General features: G+C 45.6%; 1 protein-coding gene across 4 annotated transcripts in view; it reads right to left on the reverse strand.

Annotated features, from left to right (window-relative positions):
• Positions 1 to 25,203, reverse strand: part of ZBTB17 (zinc finger and BTB domain containing 17) — a 938,938-nt gene that overhangs the window by 830,098 nt on the left and 83,637 nt on the right. For all 4 annotated transcript variants that reach the window (XM_069611094.1, XM_069611092.1, XM_069611093.1 and 1 more), the window contains exons 2-4: positions 18,961 to 19,167; positions 18,547 to 18,738; positions 9,912 to 10,103 (exon numbers count right to left, since the gene is read on the reverse strand). In XM_069611094.1, the coding sequence (XP_069467195.1) occupies positions 9,912 to 10,103; positions 18,547 to 18,738; positions 18,961 to 19,165 (589 nt within the window). In that variant the 5' untranslated portion in view covers positions 19,166 to 19,167. The remainder of the gene's footprint in view (positions 1 to 9,911; positions 10,104 to 18,546; positions 18,739 to 18,960; positions 19,168 to 25,203) is intronic.

Below are 25,203 nucleotides of genomic sequence, written 5' to 3' on the forward strand. Positions count from 1 at the left end.
GGAGCATAATTCGTATTTTGAACCATTCCAGCACCATCTACACTTTCCCCACTCCCCGCCTTGCTTTTTCTTCTCCCCACCCATCTCCCTCTCCACCCACCAGCCTTTCCGATTGACCCAGCTGCTTCCGACGAGACAGGAACCCCAGCCAGGTAACAGGCCAAGCAATCGTCACACCTAGCCACTTGAGCTCTATGTTTGGCGAGGTAAGGAGCTGTCGGGGGCCTTAGTTTTGTTAGTTTTGAGCATAATTTGTTTTTTTAAACCATGACCTCACCCCTGCACCCTCCATCCCCTGCCCCGTGCCTGGCTGTTTGCTCCAGGAGTTAGGCACTTAACCACACCCCCTAGAACAGTCCACTGCCAGGCAGTGCCTTCTGCTAAGGGCCCTAAGGCTCCAAAGAAGCAGCTCCAGACCATGTGTGCCCGTGTTTGCCCGAGAATCCAGTATCCAGCCGTCAACCAGCAGCGACTGACACGATAAGTGTGGTCTCAGTGGGCGGGGTACAGCAATCGCTGTATTCCAAAAAGCCCTACCTCTCATTACCTACACAACATAGCATACCAAAATCAGCCAGCTAGTAAAGAATACCCCTATCACTGCTGACCACCAACTGTTCAGTGGGGTTATTTACTGTTGTGTTCCATAATTGGGAGTTCTCGCTCTATCCAGATAGCTCAAATCTAGGTGTTTTGCACTTACTGTTGTGCCTCCAATTTAGCCGTTCACACTGTCCAGGTGAAGTTTAGCCATGCGTCACACTCAGATAGAATAATTATGGAGATTAGTCATTTGCCACATCAGATAGGACTTTGTAGATCAGCCACATAGCAGAACTTAGTAAGTAGCCAAAGCACTAACCACCCGCTTCGACCTCCTCAAACACACCACCCAAACCCTATACATGCCCACTGCTCTAGCAAACCTATACCCTAACACAAACCCAACACAAGCAACACACACTTACAACAAACTAACCCGAACACTGGACCTTACCCATACTGACATAACAAGCCAGACCACACAACCTTAAACCCCTGCTAATCTACCCATAAAACACACATACACACCCCAACATGACAAATAGCCACACAAAAAACGGCCAAGGCATTGGACCTTACCCGTATGGATACAACGAGCCAGTGCGCACAACCAACCATCTGCAAGCCAACACACAGACGCCAGTTTCTCCTGGTTCTGGACCCATCGATAATTCTTCCCTCACTAACCAACTACATCCTCTTTCTTGCAGAGCCACGTCAGCACCTGGAAACTGCCCTTGGCTGGTATTGGTGCACGGTATAAATCAACATAACAGGGGCACAGCTATCTCTGTAACCACAAAACGGACACGCATTTCTCCCATCTTATTACCACCAACTTCCATTCTGCAACTGCCGCCCCACATAGACTCACTGAGTTGTGAAATGTGTTGCCCGGCCATCTCTCACATCAAGATAACTATTAGTGAGCAATATCTCACAACTAGGTAGACTATACTCTGTGCCAGCTAGTCCAGATAAAATTGCATATATGAGCCAATGTCACAATTAGACAGAATTGTGAAGATTAGTTTGCGTCATATCTAGACAGAACTGTAATACTACTTTGCGTCACGTCTAGACAGAATTGTGAATGTCAGCTTGCACCACATCTAGACAGAATTGTGAAGATTAACATTGCGTCATATCGGCGCGGCATGGCTAGCAGTGAGGCAATGCAGACGTGAGTTTCCTCTGCTCCCGTAGCCGCCGCACACATCCTGCTTTTCCAGCCTGCTATTCATCTTCTATGGACTCCAAAAGATCATAACTAGCACTGTATGTCCGGCGGCACAAACCAGCGAAATCTGGAGGCAATCCGTGCTTGCTAAATAAAGTTAGAGGCAACCGAAACCTTGCGACGCTGTCAGGGGAGAAACCAAAAATGGCTGTAGAGAAGCTGTTAAATGCGTCCCCCAGGCTCAGAAGTGCTGCATGGCGTTCGCGGGAGACTCGACTACCAGGGAAGAAGAAATTGACAGAAAGTCATGCAGACGCCCGGAACCCCAGAGCAGTACACATCTTGGTCACCGCTGCAGACCAGGCAGCAGACTACGCTTGCATGTCTCAAGGGGCTCCGTTGTGAGCGGCTGGACACCACGACACCTCAGCCCGCTGCATGGCGGAAAGCCACCGAAACACTAGGACAGCATAGGGGGAACTCTGCAGATGCCTGGAGGCCACTGATCAGTCCGCGAGCCCTGTACGGGCACAGCCGGTGGAACGCCCAGCGAAGAGGCGACATCGCTAATGGCGCCAAGGAGAAGGACCGGCGAGCCGCGGTCCACCCTCCAGGCAATACCGCAGCATATATCAGGTGAGCCTCATAGCCGATAATGCCTTGCAGAGAACTGGGACACTGAGGGGTGTTTCGGATGAACGATTTGGTGCTTGGCCACACAAACATTGGGGCCAAGATCTGGTCCCCTGAAGACCGCTTATTAACTGCCAGAATTCACGTACCCTTGTGTGGTAGGAGTGCGCACGGAGAGGGGAAAGCCCGGGCAGCAACTGCAGTACTACGAACGCAACAAGCCCCACACAACTGGATTTTCAGTACCGGACTTCGGCATATGAGACAGGCACGAAATATGTTGGGGAAACCCTCGGAGAAGAGGCAGAAAGAGCGCGCGCCTACAAGAACTGAAGAGGCACACTGCCGGTGATTCATTACGTGATACCTGCCCATAAATGGAACGTCACCATGAGACACACGACTGGATACCTGCCCATAAATGGAACGTCACCATGAGACACACGACTGAAGACGACACCTACATAGCCCGCAGTGAGTAACAATGCTGTTTCAGGGGTGACACCTACATAGCCCGCAGTGAGTAACAACGCTGTTTCAGGGGTCCCGATCGACCAACCGTGCCCTGCCCCCCGAGACTAGTAGCAGGTAGTGGTGAGTCAGAAAGGACGTGCAGAGGTGCGGCACGGGGTGATACGAAGGCGCAGGGAGGCACCATTACCGACCAGCACTTGTGTATACAAAAAGCACTTCCAAATAAAGAGGCCCCCTGGCTAGAGAGCCGCTTGGCGACTGCCCCCTGTGCTGCTGCCTGCCCGGAATACCATGGGGGAGACCTGTAAGGTGCTGCGGCACAACAACGAACTGCGCCCCTGTGTCCACCCTGGTGTCGTGGTCGTTTACGCACCCCATTGAATAGACCTGAAGGGAATTCGAAACCCTACTGCCTGCGAGGCAGTGCCCTATAGAGGGAAAAGCTACAGTAATAACTCGCACACACAAAGTGCTGCTGCACTGGCGTGCCCAGAAAAACATGTTTGTTTTAATACCACCACAGAACGTGCCCACCAGATGTATGAAAGGGAAATAGAGAATGCTGGAGAGAACCAGAAGGAGAACTTCAAGCATTAACGCAGAAGCCCAGGAAGCTAGAGTGTGACAGATGCCTACATGAGACTCGAATGATGTGAATCCAATGACATAGAAACAGGAAATCACATAGCAATACGCAAAAGGAATCAATTGTGTTCACTTGAAGTGAGCTGGATTGGTGTGGACACATGGATTGGTCACATCCACTGACATTTGGGTGTGAAAAGGCACACTGCCCCATTGAGAGCTATTAGGCCCACGAGCTGGTGAATTATCATAGCCTTGGCGATTCCACATTCTGGGCGCGGTAGGACCGAGGCATACTGGCTGGCTGTTGACATTAGCACAAGACAGCGCGTGCTACCACCACCCCTGACCTAACCGGCCCAGTGTCAAGAAACTGGCAATAGATTTGGGCAAGGACAAAGGAAAAAAGCAATCCACGCAAAACAGAATGAATCAATATACAACATCAACGACCTTTGTACACGACAACCACGGTCTAACAGGCGCAATGGCTGAGGCTGAAAACACGTCGTCTTTGAAAGATGTTATGACTGCCATTGCAGACTCACGCGCCTCCATGGAACAAAAAATGGATGGCATAAGCATGGACGTGTGCCTCCTCCGCCATGACCTACAAAAGCTGGCATCGTGCACCGGGGTGGCAGAACAGTGCATCTCCGGCGCAGAAGACAAAATACACGATCTGCAACAACAATTGACCAGAGTCAAGAACAGGCTGAAGACGATGGAGGAGAGAGTAGATGAAGGAGAAGGGAGATCAAGGTGCAGTAACATCTGTATACTTGGCCTACCAGAAAAGGCGGAAGGTCCCAGGATTTAACTTTTTCTGGAACAATGGCTAATGGATATATTTGAATCAGACTCTTTCTCCAAATTCTTCTCAATAGAGAGAGCACACTGCATGCCTACGGGCAGACCAGTGCCTGACGCCCCTCCCCGCACTTTAATAGCTAAGCTCCTAAATTATAGGGATCGTGATGCGCTGCTCCAGAGAGCACGCACCAAAGGCTCAATAACATAATGGCTCCAAGATGGCCTTCTTTCCAGATTACACAAGGGAGTAAAATATCAAATACGGTCTGCTCTTTCCTGCCCAACTCAAAATATATCACAAGAGCACAACAGTCCACTTTAACAACCACAAAGAGGCATGGCTATGGGCCAAACAGCACATAGAAGGGGACTGGACAGCACTCCGGAACAATAGGAACAGGAACCCCCGGATCCCTCTGGATCAGAGACTACCTCCACCACAACCACCGGCACAAGACCGCCCAGGAGAGGAGGGGGGGCTGCCCAGTCTCACTCCGCTGCCGCAGGAAAGGAGGTCGGGAGCAAGACCGCAAAGATAAGCTTAAACAACTAGAAGTCTAGGCAAACCACCGAGCGGCCACAGGAAATGTTGTCGCCCCCCCCCCAACGGAGTGATCAACATCCTAGACCACCTGGTCTGGGATACATCAGGTCACGAGAGTAATTGTTATTAGTTAGTGTTTTGTTCTATAACAGCTGTCCATTTTTGACAACTGACTTGTTGTTCGGGCGACAGATGCTTCAAGTTGGGTGGAGTATAGGGTGGGGGGGGGACAAGGTTTTTCTGTTTTGGTTAACAATGGATCTAGCAATTTTGGCATACTTTCCTCTTTGACAGCGAAGTACACAGCAGCATCACAAAGTCAAGGTCTTCCCACCGTATTTAACTTAAGTAAACGCAGCAAGCACTCCTTTTCGACAGCACAGCACATCATAGTACCACAAAGTCACTTTCTTTACACAACACACACTCTGGGACCGGTTGCTTTTTCTCCGAATCGTGATGGCCACACGTAGGCATGACCCCAGAACCCTTTGGTTGATGACATGGAATGTCAATGGACTCGGCAATGGGCTTAAAAGACGCCTGGTCGTGCAGCTTTTGAACCACCATGCAGCAGACGCAGTGTTCCTCACTGAAACACACCTGTCGGCCACAAACTGTAACCCATTCAAACGCACTATCACATAGCGATACATGCTGGCTTTACCATGGGCCCAAGAGGGGTGCTTGTGTTAATTCACAAAAAACTTCCCTTCACTCTCTCCAGTGTCACTCAGGATACGGGAGGCAGATTTGTATACATAACAGGGTCACTCTGTGACCAAACTATCGCAATGTTAGAGGTCTACGCACCACCGACTCTGCTGGCCACCCTAATCAGCGACATCACACCCATAATCACTGGGGACACGTCAGATGTTATCATTGTGGGAGGGAATTTTAATGAGGTTATGAACATAGAATTGGACCAAACACACTTGCGTGGCAGAAACCCCAAAACCCACACCCACACCAAGCTTGCTGCTTTTGCCGATGCTCTGGGACTCTGTGATATATGGCACGATTTACACCCTAATACAAGGGAATATTCATATCACTCGACTCGCTTTCGAGGTGAGATTATGTCTTCCTTCCATCTGTCGATATTCACAAAGCATGTGAAGCACATCTGCTCCCCAGGGGCATATCGAACCATTCCACCCTGATAATAGAGTTAAGAACCACCAGACCGGTGCTCTCTCCTCTGTGGAGGCTGAATAATTATTACCTTGGGTTCCCAGATCTCGTGGAACAGACCCAAAATGCCACAAAGAGATACTTTGAACTAAATACAGGGTCTGTTGACAACCCAGGGGTGCTAAGGGAGGCATACAAGACAGTACTAAGGGGTGAAATCATCTCCTGGACCTCAGCACACAAAAAGAAACACCAAAATAAATTACGTGAGGCTGAGAGGCAAGTGAAAAAAGCGGAAGAGGCTCACCTAGCTCTTGACCAACCCGAAACAAACCGGGCACTACTACTAGCGTAGAAACATTTACAAAACATAGCTCTGGATAGTGCTAGACAGGCACATAGTGCCATGCAAGCCAGAGTGTATGAGGCAGGGGACAAAACTGGCAAAATGCTTGCATGGGTAGAGCGTAGAGATGAGGGGCACTGAAAGGTCAGAATGATTAGATCAGAAGACACTGACCCACTACTTGCAGATCAGGACATAGCGAAAGGCTTTGCCGCTTACTATTGCCGAGCTTTATGAAGCTTCACCCTCCCCCATTAACGCTTCTATACTAGGAGAGGTCACCCTCCCCCACCCTAGACACTGACCAGCATTGTCTCCTTGAAATGGACATCACAGAGGACGACTTGGTTGCAGCCATGTCAGAACTCCAATCTGGGAAAACCCTGGGACCTAATGGCTTTCCGATAGAGCTATGGAGGAAAATAGGCGCAAATGAGATTGCCCCACATCTACTACACATGTACCTGAACTTGCGAGAACAGGGCTGCCTACCTCTCGATCTTACGAAAGCCACCATAATAGTGATACCCAAAGCAGATAAAACTCTTGATAAATGCAGTTCGTACAGGCCTATCTCCCTCATAAATAGTGAAACCAAATTACTTGCGAAAGTATTAGCAAATCGATTACAGCAAGTTATACCATCATTGATCAATCCAGACCAATGCAGCTTCATGCTTCATGCCGCATAGATCTACCCGCATGAACATACACAGACTACACTAGGCACTCGAAAGGACACCTACCCTCCAGAGCCCCCCTGGTCCTGCTCGCAATAGACTTTGAAAAAGCCTTTTATTCCGTATATTGGGAAGCAATCTGGGAAATAACGCACCACATGAACTTCGGTCCACAGTTTATGAGCTGGGTAAAGTTTCTTTATAGTTCCCTGCAGGCTGTAACAAGAGTAAATGGATGGCCATCACGTCCCTTCGGTTTAGGGAAAGGAACGAGGCAAGGCTGTCCCCTATCGGCCATGATTTTTGCACTAGCAATCAAACCCCTACCCGTACTCTTAAGAAACAAGGCTGGGAGGATAAAATCTCATTATATGCAGACGATCTATTAATATATTTAGAAGACCCGATCAAGTCCTGCACCATTGGGACACACCTGCTGGAGAGATTTGGCGCCTTCAGCGGCTTATGTGTTAACTGGGCCAAATACGTACTCTTACCGATATGAGGGGTGGGGGACACAGTACCAACTGACTGCCCTTACCGTGTATAGACGAGGCAATTCAGATACCTGGGTATACAAATTACAAACGATCTCAATGACTATATACCCAATGCACCCGGTTGTGGTTCGACTTTCGGAAGATGTTTGTCACTGGGCCTCCATGCCATTAACTTTGCTAGGTAGAGCAGCGCTTTTTAAGATGATGGCCCTCCCACGTTTCTTGTATATACTACAGAACGCACCACTACACATACTGCAGTGCGAATTCCACAAAAGAGAGTATATTCTTAGGAAACTACTGTGGTGCAGCGGTCACCCATGCATAGCACTTACTACCTTTCAGAGATCCATATGGGAGGGTGGGATTGAACTTCCCCGTCTACAAACCTATTATTGGGCCAGCCAGATGGCCGTTGTGAACGACATATTGCACAGGGACACATCACTGCTGCGCATAAGAAGAGTAAACATTAACCTCCCTGGGAAACCCCCCCCCCCCTCCCATGGAATACCTCTACTGTGAGATATGCCATACGACCCAACCGTCCATGCTAACACGTCACAATTATGGTTTGAAACGCACCAATTTATGGAATGGGATAAAAAACGGACTCCCATACAACCGTTGTGGGATAATAGGAGCCTCCCAGAAGTAAGCAAACTCCCAAGGTGGCCCAATTGGATGCAGCAAGGGATTTTGAAAATTGGTAATGTAGTGAAGGAGGATAAAGGAGTCCCTTTTGAAGCTCTGGCAACCCGTTTTTGTCTCTCACCCTCTGAACAGTACCACTACACTCAGCTGAAGCATGCATTGCAGGCCCACCTCCCGGCACTGAACAACATGCCTGAATATACCCCAAATGGAACGCAACCTAGTCCCAGAGCATATAAACATAAGATAACATCGGTCATGTATAATGACATAACCTCCTTTGCCACAACTGAGTTGGTGAGTCTGATGGCCAAATGGGAAAAAGACATAGGCACTATACAGCCGGAGGATTGGATTGCATCCCTGATGTACCCACGGGTGATTGCCATCTCATCCAGGCTTAGACTTATCCAATTGAAAATACTGCACCGGATATATTACCCAAGAGAGGCCCTTTTTTCCGATGGGGAAAGATCACGGATCCCCACTGCCTGTGTTGTAAGTGCGAAGAAGGCTGCTTCTTCGACATCTTATGGGAATGTGCTCACATCCAGCAGTATTGGCAGACATGTTGTGAAGAGCTATCGCGGGTTATGGGTAGAACAATCCCCAGAGAGCCAAAACTATTGCTGTTAGGGGTGGAGGAGGATGGCGAACTGTCACGATATGAGAAACTATTTCTGTCAACCAATACATCATTGATTAAAAGAAATATAGCGCAGCTATGGAGATCGGAGGTAACACCAAACGTTAATGTAGATATAAGCATTGCAATGGAGCACAGAGTGTACACTGCTAGGGGGTGCCCGGAGAAAGCGTGAAAAATCCGACAAAGGTGGGAGGATGCCCGTTAACCTGTCATGTACTCGGACAGGGCCACCTGGCGTCCGGGACTGTGCTGTAACTGTGTATTGACTGCTGTGAAAACAATTATCAATGCCGTTTGTATTTGAGACCCTTTTTAGTGTTTTAATTTCAGTAGTTAGCATTGATGGGCTTCAACCGAAGCCAATTTTGGTTGATGTAATTTTTATCTGCATGTTAAAAAAAGTGTTTTATTAAAAAAAAACATTGCGTCATATCTAGACAGAACTGTAATACTAGCGTGCGTCATATCTAGAGAGAATTGTGGAGATTAGCCTCAGTCACATCTAGACAAAATTGTGAAGACTAGCAATGCGCCACATCTATAGAGAATTGTGAAGATTAGCATTGAGTCACATCTAGACATAATTGTGAATGTCAGCTTGCATCAAATCTAGATAGAATTGTAAATATTAGCATTGCGCCACATCTAGACATGATTGTGAAGGTTAGCATGCGTCACTTCTAAATAGCGATGCCACTAACCCCACTAAACAATCTCACCCCTCTGCATACACCTCACACTCTACACAAACACAACTACACCTCCAAAGCACTACAGAACGAACACTTCGCTACATCGCAACAACAAAACATAGCACACATAGCCTTGCACAACACATGACGGCTACCAACCGAAAAGCACACCTAAATTCAGCAAACGCTGTTAATCGAACTGAGGCTGCCAACAGCACATCACAGCTCTCTTGCTCTTTTTCCCGCTCAGCCTTACTAACCCACCCCACCCCTTTTCCTTTTCAGATCTGCCATAGCACCAGGGGACCACTCCGGTGGTGATAGTGTGCGGTATAAATATCCTTTAACATAACATGAGGAAGAGAAGGAACCAGAGTAATGATGATTACAGATAAATAATGCAACATTACAATGCACATTATTCTCAACACAACATACATTAAAACATGGGACTACAGGCACAGAGGGATAAATCACTTGCCTTCTGGTCTCTCATTCTCATTCCCTTCCTCTTTGACAGACGCCTCCTCTGGCTCCTGGGTTTGCACCTTAGAACCTCTCACTTGATCATCTTGGTCTGTTCCTGCAGCGGCTGCCTCATCTACCGGCACAGGTTCATTTGGGGCACCCAAGCTAATGGCATCTTTTTCTTCCTCTGCTGGGTTCACTTCACCTATCATGAACAAAAACCATCATAAAAGCTGAAATCACTCAGTACGGACAAACACTGAAACATTGAGAACACTGATACGAAGGGATGGTGAAGAGAATGATTTTTTTCTAAAGACGTGTGCACACTAATTTGGTAGCATCAAATCAGTTGAAGAGCATAAGTGGTGAGTAGGGATAGGGATGGGTCTACATGAGCAGCTAGGACACAGCAGTAATGAAGGTGCTACATTTCATGAAACTGACTTTTATTACATGCCTAGAGGATGGAATCAGCATTCTGCCGACATGGACTGTCCTTCTGATTAGCGACATGTTGAGGGAAAAGAAGTCTTAATGTGTGATGAAGCAACAGCTTACAACCAGTTGCCAATGGAGTACTCCGATGAGACCGTCTTCAGCAACTTACCAGAAGGAATTCGTATGGTCAAAAAAAGAAGACACGTCTAGACAATTAGTTCAGGGAAATCACCAGGGGTGTTAATGCAGCAGACTGACAGAAAAGGTTATTTGTTAAAACTCAGAAGCACAGCATAAGGGTGTGTCGGGGAGTGAGGTCTTAGACATAAAGAGATCTCCATATGGTTCACGTTGGCTGATGTAAAGTTGAAATATAATGGAGATGCATTTCAGAGTGTGGGCAAAGGCTTTACGTGGGCCGGGACTAGCTGGGGCAGAGCCCTGGCACCCTCTGAAAAGTGTTGCCGTGCCAGGGTTCTGCCAGATTCCTCCCACCCTCTCCCCCACTAGCTCCGGAGGTGCCGCCCGCATGCAGCATGCTAGCAGGTGTTTACGCTTCAGATTAAGAAACAAAAGGCAAGGCAAGTGCACCATAAGGTATGATACCAGTGCTCCTGCCACGCCTTTTGTTTCTTAATCGGAGGCGCCAACCCCTGCATGTAGCTATTTCACTAGGTGGCAGTTATCTCTGGTGGGCAAGATGTCTGCCTGCCTGGATTGGCACCTTTGATTAAGAAACAAAAAGGAGAGGTGGGTGCAACAAAACAAATAAAAGCGCCCACCTCTCTTGCCTCACTCCTAGTGACACCTTAGGGAGCAATTTTGTGCCCCCAAACCAAAGTCGTCCATATTTAGGCCATGCACCCTGGCTGGAGCGCCTCTCGATTCCTCATCTCATTTGAAGCACTGGTGGGGCCACCAAGGAACTTGTGGACCAGGTGTGCAGGCTTTATAGACACATTTCTCTGACTGGGATTCAATGTGGGGCCTTCATGGCTCGGATCATATCATCAAGAAGCTAGACAGAACGAGTAGCAGGATTTTGGACACACTCATTATGATAGGGTCTTCTCTGAGGGCCCAGTATAATACTGTTGCTGTAGTCCAAGTTGTAGGGGACACAGAGGATCAGTGTAATTTTGTACAGCAATTGTATTGTAAGACACGAAAAATCCTCAGAAAGTGTAGCAGACAGTACCTGTTCTTGATGCTCAAGATAACTTCAGTAAAAGAGAGGGCCTTGAAAAACATTAAACAGGTTTTGGGCTTTCTGGGAGGTACATTTAAAGCGTTATCAGAAAAAGAGGCTAGGTGAAGGGTAATCCACTGCATCCTGTGACGAATCGTGGGATTTCGTCACTTTTCCCCATGAGGGAGCCTTTCCTTGTGAGGCTAGGGAGGTGAGCCCGCTACCCGATACCCTCCCTAGGAGTAGAGGCAAGCAGGACCTCAACGGGAGAGACCCCCCCCCCCGTGGGGACAAGGACTCCGGTTCCAATGAGCAACTCTCTGCCCAAATCATTCAACAACCAAAGATAGTGAAATCTTTTGGAAGAGAACAGGACGCATCCCTATACATTTTCTACTGTGATATTCCACCTGAGAAAAAGTACCTGTCGGGTAGTGACGAAGACACCCAATAGAACAATAATGAGCACCAGTCCAACACAAAAGACAGACTATAACGTTATGCTGGGGTAGTCCCAGCTGAGTATCATAAGAGTTGGAGGAGGAGACACCAGTGAGAGAAACCTGGGAAGCTCATAGCTGCTGTGGCAGCGAAGCAAGTGAGGACGAGAAGAAAGCACAGCTTTCTACGTGGGGAGGCTGGTTAACAGCAGTGCCCTAGTTGCACCAGGAAAAAGTAAAGCCCAGGAGAGTCAAGCAAGAGAGTGGAGGACTCTGGAAAGAGACATCCAGACCTGAGGAGAGAATACTGGGAAGAGGATCCCAGACCACGCAGCTATGCACAAAGCAACAACGTGGAACATGTCGACGAGAGAGGAAGAGACAACTAAAGTTGCCATCCTGACCCACAGACAAGAACCCAATAGGCCAACTACCGACCCAGTGACGCAGTCCCAATATTTGTGATGTCATCTTTGATGTCCTGGGTGTTAGTCTTAGCAGTGCACAGTGGTAGCGAGAGTTATGGTTGCTTAGCTTACCATAACTGGTGAATTTCAAGGGTTTTTGGGTTTTACTTTGAACTATAAATTCCCTTTAACAAAGTTTTTTTACTGAATTTCATAGGTTTTTAGTAGCCCCCTTTTTTAAAATTATTTTCATTAACAATACAACCATAATATCATTTCTGAGTCAGTTACAAAATCACAAGTAACTCCCCACCCTTCCCTCCCTCCCAACTTTCAAAGACCATTCAGTTCTGTGTTACGATCCGTGTGCACCGAAGGTTATCGTGGGCTGTCCGTGTCCCCGCTGAAGGAACAATCCTCCTTCGGGTGGAACAGACTCACTGTGAGAGCCACCTATTGTAGAAGATCTTCAGAAGTGTCTAGTTTTTGTCGTTGTTGCGCGTTCTCCCAGGCCCCCGTTTCAGCAGCCGACCATCTCCGGAGGTCCTCCCACCACAGCGATACGCTAGGGGCTTTGGGGCTTTTCCACCCCATGGCAATGTGTCTTTTCGCTAGGATGTACATTAGGTCTCTGAGTTTGTTCAGGGGCTTGTTTTTTTTTTTGTTTTTAGGGTATCTGCCCAGGATACATGCCTTTGGTGTCTTCACATCCAATGTGATGTCTGCCCCGGCCACCCTAGCATTAATTTGTGCCCAGAAGGATTGTATTGCCTGGCATCCCCAGAACATGTGGGTCATCCCCACACAGGGTTTGTTGCTAGTAGCACAACTTAACGATAACGTCCCTTTAACAAAGTATTTTTACTGATACATATTTATATAGGGTTTTGGGGGGGTTTGCGTTGGGTGGGAGATTGCGGGGGGGTTTTCCCTGCATATATGTTACAATTGACCTTCACAATTCGGTCAATTGTGAAAAGGTCAATTGTAATCCGAGCAATTGTAAAACAAACAATTTGTATACAACCTAACGAATACTATACTCATACTAGTCCCATTGTGAATCAAAGTAACCCGAAGAGTGAGAATCATTACTGGGTCCATCATTCTCATCACAGTGAGAATCTAAGTACCGAGAAGAGTAGTAATCATCAATGATCCATCAGATTCGTCCCAGTGAGAATCAAAGAACCCAGAAGAGTGAGAATCAATACTGGGTTCACCTTACTCATCCCAGTGAAACACAATAGTAAAAGGAAAGAGGATCATCACTGTGGTCGTCATCCTCGTCCCAGTGAAAAACAAAGCAATAAGAGGATTGGGAATTCTGATGAAAACACCATTGCTTGTGCTATTCAAATCAGGATACAAGCTGAATGCCATATAAAGAGACACTTAAGCGTATGTGATAAAGCCAGAGTGACAGAAACTCAAGGAAAAGGAACCCCTCTAAAGAGGACCTTGAAGAGCCAAGGTAAGAGAGATCAAGAGAGTTGAAGAAATCTGCTAAAACAGTGTAACAAATGGATACAAGTGATAGCCAAGAGCTATCTAAGGATTCTATATTGATAGAAACTTGCAGAGAAAGCAGCTCCAGTCATGCCCCTGAAATTAAGTTGTTTTGCATTAGTGGTAGGGTCAGAGCAGGTAAGATTTGGACGGGAGGACAGACCATTACTTTGTACTTCACAACTTACAGACTAGCAGCCCAGTTTGTTTTGTCAGGTAGGGAAACCCATATTTTAGGAAAGTTATGGCTGTTATTATTTAAATAAAACAAGTTCAGAATGGAAAATTCTAATTTTTCGTCTTCTTCTGACCCTTCACAACCCATAAACGGGATCAAGTTGTGTTGGCATTTACGGCTGGACAAGGTTCAGGGAGTTTAGCACATGTTGACAATACCCAGTTCTCTCAATGAGCTGGGGGCGAAACAGAGCACCCCTAACAGACAAGTGACAATCCATGCTTGGATCTTCAATGGTGCAGCCGAAAGTGGCCATGGAGACATTAAAGAGAGGCTGCCAACAGCACATCACTGCCTTCTTGCACTTTTCCAGCTCGTTACCACTAATTTCACCCCCCTTCCCTTTTCAGAGTCGCCAGAGCGCCTGGGGACCACTGCGGTGGTGATAGTGTGTGGTACAAATATCCTCATCAACAACAAAAAGGGGCTCACCCATTGGTACTTAACTGACGATGGCTGGCCTGCAAAGTACCTCCTCTGCCAGTCATTTTTGTGAAGAGTTGGAGCACTTTGGACCTGGTGGTTTCAAACGCTGCTGAGAAGTCCAGCAGAAAAGCATACAACTTTTGTCGATCCCAAACTATGTGGCGCTCCTCTCTGAATATTAGCATTGTAATTTTCCATGTCTTAGTATGCAACCTAACGTGGGAGGAGATTTGGGCTGTGTGGGAATCCCTTATTCAGGTGGCCAAGTAAGAACGGGCTTTCTCAAAGTCCAAACATAGGGTTAGACGAACAGGGGATGATCACCTGGATAGGGGAAAATAGGGTTATGCTCAAGGAAATGCCCCAGGTGAGATGCAGTACTATACCGAGGGAAAACAAGGAGGATGAAATCCCAGAGACCTTTGTAGGCTACAATACATCTGCCTCACCTCCTCCCATTGAATCTCTCCTGCCCAGATCCAATGACCCCTCTGTACAGACCCAATCCACCAAGATTCCCTACCACATACTCCCAGTCATTCTTTTTCACACCCCTCTGGTCATTATTTCTCACACTCCCAACACGCTCAGGCATACCACTACCATTCCCACAATCCTTCTTGTTTATTTCACGATCCTTACCTCACAAACCATCCTACTTATTTCAAAACCCCTCTAATACTAGGATTGTAATTCCATATAGCACGGTTTCCCCATTCTACCCCGTAGAACAATCTGACACTAACACCCCCTAACCCCCCTTTCCGACCCGAAAACCTTTTTACCACATGGAAGACGGCAGACTAACACCAGAGTCCTTCATCAGACATGTCCCAATACAAACGTCAGGCAAAGTCAGGCAATGGACTTAAATCACACACACCTGATGGCCGATCCTTTTCCCAACAGGGATAAAAGGTGGAGCAGGCAAGCACAGGACGAGCAAGGCAGACCGCATGACGAGACAGGTATCCAGACCCCGGCAGTTCAAGGGGCGGAAAAATGCGGCAAGTATCGAGAGGCTGACAAGAGGAGACACAACCTTGCCCTTTTCGACAAAACCCTGCGAACCCTCCACTGAAAGAATCGTAAGGCAGAGGACAATAGCCCAAGTGTGCTGCAACAAATGTCAACAGTACAAAGAGCTTATCGACGCTGATAAACTGGGGAGAGGGAGACTCCTGCTTCTGTGGTACCGGCCTTGATTCCAGTAAAGAGGAAAGCCAAGCGGTTCATCACAGCCAGTGAGTCGAGGGGAGAGCTGATAAGAACCGGGCTGTGGTAAATGAAAGTCACAAGTGGCAAAGTGAGAGAAGTTCAAAGAACTATAAAATTGTAAAGTGGAGAGCAACTGCAGAAGGGGACTGGCACCACGTGGGTGCTGCTCTGAGAAACTCTGGTCGATCCCAGTGTGAGAGAAAACTACAAATACCAGAAGGCCGTAGGAGAGCCACCAAGATAGGTCAAAGTGGTCATCCAGGAGGTCAAGAAAAATCCCTGTACAGTCAAAAGCATTTGACCTAAGAACTATAAAGAAAGCAACGGAAGTGAATCCCGCCATATGAGAAAGCCAGGGAAGTGAATCCTGTGAACATTGAAAGTGAATGTGAAGTTGGCAAGAGTGAACCCGGAAGAGGGATGCTGACAAGTAGGGTGCAAGTCTAAAGTCCCAAGAAACAGTGTGTTGACCAGAATGAAACCAGCCGAGGGATGTCCACTGGAACTGTTTAAAAAGACATCAAGATAAAGAATGCTGGAAAAGCCATAGTGAACCCGGTGGAGGGAGGCTCAAAACAAAGAGGGTTCTGTGCCTGGAAGAGGGGGACCCAGGAGTGAGTCCATCACCTGAGAAATACATAGAACAGAACTTTGCGTTTGTTTGTTGGTACTTTCTTGGTAAACCTATCAGTCCCTCGGGGCCAGGAAACCACAACCACCGAAGGCCCTCATATTGAGAGGAACAAGGGTCAACGTCCGGAAGAGGGGGATGCAGGGGTGTAGAATCCTCATTGTGAGTAAAACCGGGAAACACATTTTCATTTTGTTGAAGGAACTTTTGTTTTGTTGTTTGAATGTCAGACCATCGAAGGCAAGAGACTTTCAGAAGAAACGAGACTTGGCCATTAACGGCCCTGATAGCTGCAAGTGGAACTGTTGTCTCGTGCTGGGGAAGCTTGAGACTGTACTGTGCTCAAAGATCCCTCCTTACCCATGCTTAAAACGTGGGGAAGGGAGACCCAAACTAACGCATCCGGACATATTATTTATGAACACTTCTTTCTTTTCTTGAAAACTATCCCACACCCTTTTTGTATTGGTTTTAAGGTTTGCTAATAGGTTTTTTAGTATAGGCCCTTTGGCATGGTGCCATTCGGAATGCCTTATTTTCATTTGATGGTCGACGCTTGCTCCCATGCCTACAGTTTAATAAACACCCTTTAAATGTGATCATTTGTATCTGTCTTTACGGTTGCCACCATGAGTTCATTACAGCTGGAACCATTGTTCCCAGTGTCTTGAGATGCAATAGCAGGCCCCTTGCAGAACCGTTTTTGGGAAGTATGGATCCTCTGGTAGCTTCTTCAGGAAGGTAGCCACATTTAGTTATGCAATGGTCAGGCACTAGCCAGATCATAGCTTGATGTCTAGGTAAAAGAGCTAGTGTGGGATACGATAAGACTATGCAATAGGGAAACAAGGCACCATATTCTATGCAATGGTATGCTTGGTGTATGGCACATGAAGGATGACAATGTAATTGTTATAGGCACCATGATAGAAATCGGTGTAGAATTTGACTCATGGCAATGTAAGCATAGTGGGGAGACTACAACATCACAGTCAAATACAGCAATGCAGAAAAAGCAACAAGAACCACATCTTAATAAACTGTGCATATCTGGCATATTTTGCTGTAGAACATAAGTGTGTGTATTTTCATTGGGGGGCAACCAGTTAAAATGTTGCATAAAAATATACAAGTTTTAAAATTATTTATGTTTAGTAAATAGATGTTTAAATAACGGGGTGATTAACGTTATGGTTTAAAAAGGTACTGAGGTGTAAGGAGTGGGTAGAATATACCCGATTGGTTCTCCCTAATTGTATATTGCTGGAGTACACTGGGATGGCGGACTGTGTCCAAATATTACCCTTACATAATTCCACTGTACACAATCCCGACTCCTCCAGCCCTTTTTATGGTGTCACCCACCCATTCCCCCTGCGTTCCCGACACACCCGCCCACTAGCCTACAACCAGGGTGTTCTTTGCCTTTTCCCTGTGCCTCCACACCCCTGCATTTTGGGGGAAATGTCAGGATTTTGTATGAATGCGCTTTGTCACAATTCTATCACAATAATAGACATTTGTAATTTAAGTTCCAGGAAATACATAATCCTAGGCTTGTTTGTGGGCTAAAGTAGGGACACTGACATGAGTAGGTATGTTCAAATATTGGCCAACAATGTTAAAATATACTACTTCAAAATTTTGACGCCTAATTTTCTTACATAACTAAGTCAATGTCTGGACTCCACAATTTTTCAAATGAAACTAACTGAAATTGCCAGTAGTTAATTCGACCCCTGAATTATTTTAAATATTCAGCATCACATATTTCACAAAACCACGACTATACCAAAGTTTACTCAATTAAAGCAATTATGAAAGTTGGCTGTGGAGTGGTTTTCAGGTTTATGGTTTTAGATATACGATAACGAAAATGCTCAATCTAGTAAAACTAATGTTAAAAAGGTATTTGTACTGCGCACCGTCACCAACGGAATTGGTCCCCAGGGGCTCAGGGGGAACTGCAACAAGAAGGCAGGAAAAACTAGAAGAAAAAATAAAATCACCAATTTCTAGTTTCCTTGCTAGTTCTGAGAAAGGCGCTTAATACATGCAGAACTCAGTGCGAGGGCAAAACCCCTGTGCAGAGCAAGTTGTGTTAATACTTCTGTGTGGTGGAGGTTAACACTGGATATCTTCTAATTACCATGAGCAACACAGTGAATCTCCATGCTCTCCGTACAGGCCTCCACTGGAACGCCAAGGGACTTCAGCGTGTTGCATGCACTGATTATCTCTTCTATCTGGAGGAATCCAGCCACAGCGAGCACATCGTCCACGTTCTCCTGGCTAAGACTCAGTTTGGCCGTGTACATGAATTCCAAGACTGTCCCTAGCCCTGCAAGGAATCAAAAGTAGGCATGTTACGATCTGCTGAAAACAAAACCTGAAGAATGCCTCGTCTCAGAAGGGCAGCAGGGATAAAGCGATAGAAAACGTGAGTGCAGTGAAAGTATAACCAGAAAACAAGTTAAACCTAGGGAGAGGCAGAAAAAGCACACATGAAAACTTCAAAACAGCAAAGAGTATGCATAAATGATAAACTGAAATCTCCACACACCTGCTGCATTGCTAATATCAAGGTGCACCACATCTTTCTGTTCCACAAACAGCATCCTGAAGTACTCGCTGCATGCGGCGAGCACTGCCTTATGTGCCTTGAAGTCAATGCCGTCCACCACGAAAGTACAGTCGCATAAAAGGCCTAGCTGCCTCTGCTGATTGAGCTCTTCCAAGACGTGGCAGCTGTGCTGAGGGAAATCCATGCCTGCGATAGAAAGACACATTATCCATCTAGAGCAGGACATGTCTGCTGCTTATGTACAAATCAACCAACCATTCCAAAAAGTGAGCAGAAAACAGTATGGAAAAGAGAAGAAGTTATGCCAACAAAGCCAAATGAAAGCTGAGGAATATATTCAAATCCCTTCAGCACCTAGGTGAATATCTACAATAAATTCAGCTTTGAAATATGGCTTTGCTAGCTTGAATGTATGAACTGAAGGAAAAGGGCTATAGGCACCATGGGTTTTAATTTGGTTCAGTTTGCAGGAACTTTTTGTGTAACTATTCACTCGTGGTTTGATTTTATTGTGCCCATGTATCTAAATCAGTTACCCCAATGACCCTAAATGCTAGAGTTTGCATGTACAGAATGTAGACCATATCAGCGTTACTTAATGGTAAGCTACCCATTCAAATGTTACCATAAGGTAGTTTCCAGATCAGTCAGGAAGCTGACTGGCATGGCAGTTGGGGGAGCCAACATTAATCACACCCCAGTTTGTGTTACTAATGCCGAAAGGGTCGTAAACACAGGTTGATTAATTACAGGCCCTTTTATTATGAGGCAAGTAAAATATACCTTTATTGGCACCTTTGAGGTAAGCAGTTCTTTTGTAAAGCCTTTGTTGGAGGTGTTCGTTAGGGAGAATTTCCATTTCAGTGCTTAATTCCTCCCACCTTATCCAACTCTTTTGCTGGACTTTAGGACTTTTTAATTTTAACCCTGGAGTGAGTGAGACTTTTTTTCTCACGTGTTTTGACCGGATTTGGATAATGTGTTTTTACTATTTTTGGAGTCTGACAAACTTGATAGGCATCTCTTTTTTGTATGGTGACAGACAGCACCTTCAGTGCAGTGTGACAGAGAAATCCGTTTAGATTTCTCATAAGGTTTCCCAAGAATTGTAAAGTGAAATTGACTTTATCTACCTTTTCTCTTTGTAGGTCCAGCACACCCCATCTTATGTGGAGTGCTGGGGGGTTAACTAGTAGCCCCTTATCCTATATTATCAGGTAACATTTTTATGTTACCCTCACTACTTTAAACGGCTTGTGGCAGTGGTTTAATTTTTGCGACCATTGTGCTTTTCTACCGCAGGCTGAACCCTCAGATGCAGTACAGTACCCATGGGTGACCATTTTGTCAAAATGGCCCCAGTCTTCTTTTTTCGCCATTTTCTCTTTGCGAGGTCTTTCTTGGGTTTTACTCTGTGCGTTGAGACAGATCTGAGCCCTTTGCTTGTCTTGCCTTTCACAGGCTTCAGCCCTGAAGCCCGCCTCTGGCTCTAGTGCGTCTGGAAGGGCAAGATGTGAGGGAGGTAACCGAACCTCCCGTCCTTTGTCTCTAGGAATGCCTGAATGCAACCAGTCCTGATTGGCTGGCTGTCCTTCTAGGACAGCCACCCTGCTGTGTGATTAACAGTCTAGGATGTGCATGAATGGGAGAAACCTGCTTAAAAGGCAAGGGTTTGGGACTTCAGGCCGAGTCAACCACTGGGAGAAACACCCGACGAAGAAACCTTGAATGAAGCTTGCTGCATCCTCCTGGACCTTTGAATTGCCCGGTGAAGCCCTGCTGCTGTGCTGAAAAACTCCTTTTTCATTTCGACAGAGAAGACGTAACAACTTCTCCCATTGGGTTAGTGGGACCAACTAACCCTGAGACGAACTCCACTGGACCATCTTCCCCGACTGGCTGTACTTCTTCGTTGCTGCAAGAACCGAATGCCAGGGGGTCGAGTAATCTGCAGTCGAGTGAAACATCTGATGCAGTAACGAATCCGGCTAGAAGCTCCAGGATTCTCCCGGAAGCAGGACAACCAGAGCTAGAGTCGCCTCACCGGAGTGCAGGAACCAAGGAGTGACGGAAGCCCAACCGGTATCCGAGATCGGCGACAGTGCTGTTTGCCAAGCACTGAAACTGCAAAATGCTGCTGAACCGAAAAGAGCCCATAGCTGCTGACGATCTCACAAGTACCGCTGCAGGAGCCCTCCAGACATCCTTCCCCTTGTCCCCAGAACTGAAGATCAGGAACTAAGGGTCTAGGCCACTGTATCAAGATAGAATACAGCTGGACCACTCTTCTTCAAACTAGAGGTACTGTTTAGGTTTGGGGTACTTGCCTCATTGCTTTTTTAGCTGTGCTTTTCTCAGTTGGGAAATTGCATTAGCTTACTTTTAGAGTTGTTTTCAACTCTCTTTTCACAGGCTTAACAGCTTGTAACCCTAAAAGTGATTTTTACAAATTCACTAACTTTTTGTAAGAAGTGCCACAGCTCCATAGACTGTGTTCCAATTGACTTTGGCTGTCCTGGCTCCCTGAAGACTCTTCTAGTCCATTGACTTTGATATGGCTTGTCCCTCATAGGTGGTAGCTTGTTGTGAAACTGTTACTGTTGGGAAAGGCTGGACTAGATTTCATTGGAAGATTTAGTTGTCCTCACACTTACTGAGAACCCGTTTAACCTTTTCCTTCCTTAAACCTTTCCTTTCTGCAACCTCAGAATCTATAAAAAAGTATAACCAGTGTGATATATAAATGCCATTATTGTCCTGATAATTGAAGTCACCTCAGGGTGTAGGAATTGTGCAAGAAGCATATCCAAAGATTATCCACTGACTTGTTTGATTCTGAAAAGCACTTTTAAAGTAGATTTACATTGTTACACGAATTGCCTTTTTTTTAGAACGCTTATTTAAAAATGTATGTTAATTAAATAAATTACTATTTATAAACAGAAACCTAGAGTGTAAGTGTTACTTGGCTACTTGTATTTACGCATTTCATTTGTACAGCTCTACAGCTCACATGTAGCCCTCTTGAGATAGGCCTGGCTGCTCAGTCACAATACCAACTTGTGTAGTACAGACCTATACCAAAAGGTGTAACACAATATTTTTTTTATTATTATTTTTATTGGTTTGTTACAAACCTTTAAAAAAAAAGAAAATTATGTACAAAAATTGTGAAAAAAGAGAAGAAAAAAAACACAAGAATACATTTTGAGAATTCATTCTTGAAGAAAGGTCCACAGATGGAGCTCCAAGACAAGACAGGGAAGATGATAATCAAGCAAGATAGAAAGAAAGTGGGAAGGAGGAGCATTAGACGAAGCATAAGAGCCTAGCGTTCCAATCAAAATTGGCTTTCCAAAGTTCAAGCAGAATTTAAGACAACTTTAGTGTCGTTTTCATATTTTTCCAGTTTTGCATTCATCTTTTCTAGGAGGAAAGTCAATTCAAACGTTAGACTACGTTCCACGTCTTGATGCAACTCGTCCCACCAATCCTCGGCGGAGAAGTTTGGTCTTGCCACAATGTGCTTTCCCAAATGGGTAGAGCGTTCCTGTCGCAACTGCGTGCAGAATAATGTGAGGTGTTTTAGTGTTTCATTTGCCTCCCCACATAGGCGACAGATCAACAATGGAGCTCCATCTTTTTGCCGGATCGCCAGCGTTTCTCTTGTTGGAAATTGGTTCAAGCAAAATTTCATGTAAAAGAGTCTACGGGCAGGATCTGGGAACTTGAGCAAGTAGGCTTGAGGGTCATTTATCTTTCTTGCTTCAGCTGGATATGGTCTCATAATCTCATAATTCTATGAGTCCCTCGTGTGTCAACTGTGTCAATCCAATCTTGTTGCCATAGTAGTGATTTTACTTTGACAGGATTCAAATGGAGTAGCTCTCTATTGGTACTTAAGTCGCTTAGGATGTCGTCACAGCGTCTTGTCCATTGTGCCAATTCAGTCTGTGGTACCTGTGTCTGCATTAGTTAAGATGTAGTATTGTGGAACAGTTGGATCAATAGTTATCTTTCTAAACTCATTTAGAGTAGTCCACATTACTATTGCGTTAATGGACAACAGACTTAGCTCGTATCTTATACATGCAGTTGGGACACCCATTGGAAGACGCAAGACTTTGGACTAGAAGTGATGTTCAAGCGATGACCATAAAGAGTCTGGACATCCCAGGGCACTGTTAGCTCTGTGTGTAATTGCCGGAATGAATTTCATTTTATAGAAATCCATAACTGGTTTTAGCGAGTGTTTGCCAAACTTCCTGTTAAGTATACAGGCCTGTGCTGTTAGTTGTTTACATTTATCCTTTGCCTTCGCGACCCAAGGAGCATCATTGATACTTGAGCTAATGCACATGCCAAGGTACATTGTTTGGTCGACGCTTTTTAGCGACTCCTTCCCAATTCTCCATTTAAACTTTTTCAAGCCCACTCTCTTTTTGTTTTTTGGAAGATTTTGCAGAGTTAGGATTTCAGATTTTTTGGAATTCACGGTTAAACCGTTTTGTGCGACGTATTTGTCGAGTATGTGCAGTTTCCGTTGCAGTCCTATGGGTGTTAAGTCTAATAGGACTAGGTCGTCCGCATACAGGAGCCAATTTACTTCCTTTCCGTTAATTTTTGGAGCGAAGGCATTTATGTTCTTGTATGCATCCCCCAAGTCTGAGATGAACAGATTAAATATTATGGCTGCAAGTGGGCAACCCTGTTTAACTCCTCTATAGGTTTTTATTGGCTCAGAGAGGAGACCTAGTTGATTCAGTCTGACCCTTATAAATGTATCGGTGTGGAGTGCTTTGATAGCCAAGAGTAGACTGAGAGGGCAGTTCCAGGTCGCCATTTTATTCCATAATAGTTCCCTGTCAATGCTATCAAATGCTTGGGATAAGTCCACAAAAGCGAGGTACATTTTCTTGTTTGATCTTATAGCATCCATTTTCAAAATATTCAACAGTAGCAGATTTAGGCTACAACCAACGCCACGGACAAATCCAGTTTGTCGGAGGTCCAGATGTTTTGTTGATTCGATCCATTTCATCAGTTGGTTTTGTAGTTGGATAGCAAATATTTTTCCAAGAACATCTAATAATGCTATAGGCCTGTAGTTCTTAGGATCTGCTCTATTTCTGTTCTTGAAAATGGGAATTACAATTGCAGATTTCCAGCTTGATGGTATGCTGGCTTCTTCTGCAATCCTTATGAACAATAGCATGAGCAACTCAGACCAATCCTCTGGATTTTGTTTTATTAGCAGGTTGGTAAATCCATCGCTACCGGGGGCTCTTGAGGAGGATGCTCGTAGGATGCTCTGTACTATGCTCTCCTTTTCAAACTTTAAATCCCACTCAGTGAGCTTCGGTAGTTTGGGTTCAATTGTTGTACTGCTTTTTCTATAGACCGAGTCAAAGTGGGTAAACCATTTTGCTTGAGGAACCATGTTTGTTTGAATTGCACTTTGTTGACAGTTCATGTTGTTAATCAGTTTCCAAAAATCGGCTGAGTTCTTATTGCTTAGCACCGCTAGCATTACTTCGCTGTCCTGTTGGTATTGGATAAATTTGTGCGAAATTAGCCAATTTTTGTATTGCTGCTTTGAGGCTTTTTTAGCTTGCTGTCTCTGCTCGAGTTGAAGTTGTGTATGCGGTCTTAGTTCTTTCCTTAATTGCCTCTTTCTTACTGCAATTTCATGATTGTAGCAGTGTTTAGGTGTGAAATCCGGTCATTTTGATCCCTTTTGAACGGACATAAACTGTTTTAGAACAGCAGTGTATCCAAGGCTGGAGTCTGTTGAATTGGATATGAGGTTGTAGTATGAATCTGTGATTCTCTTTACCTCATATGGCCTTATCTTCAGAGGAGTTCTATTGGGCTCTACTTCAACCTGATTCCTCCAGCTGATTGGTTTCACTATGGTCAGAGAAAGCAGAGTAAGTATTAACTTACTATGGTCGCTGTTTGGATCTTCTAATGCCGTTAATGTCACCGCTCGATGTGCTAAGTTTTCTGAAATAAAGAAATAGTCTGCTATTTATAGTTGCTGCTTTTCCAGGTTGTTTGTGCAGGAATGTCTCCGCTTTTGTTGCCGTTGGCCATTGTTATGTTTCTTTCGTGCATAGCTGAACACCATTTTGCTGCCAATTTTTGCGCTGTGGTCGATGATACAGAATCATTCACATCCCTTATGCATGACAAATTCAAGTCACCACAGCAAGTTATATT

This window comes from Ambystoma mexicanum, chromosome 8 (genome assembly GCF_040938575.1).
Source record: "Ambystoma mexicanum isolate Mex_15411 chromosome 8, UKY_AmexF1_1, whole genome shotgun sequence".
NCBI classification, from domain to species: Eukaryota; Metazoa; Chordata; class Amphibia; order Caudata; family Ambystomatidae; genus Ambystoma; species Ambystoma mexicanum.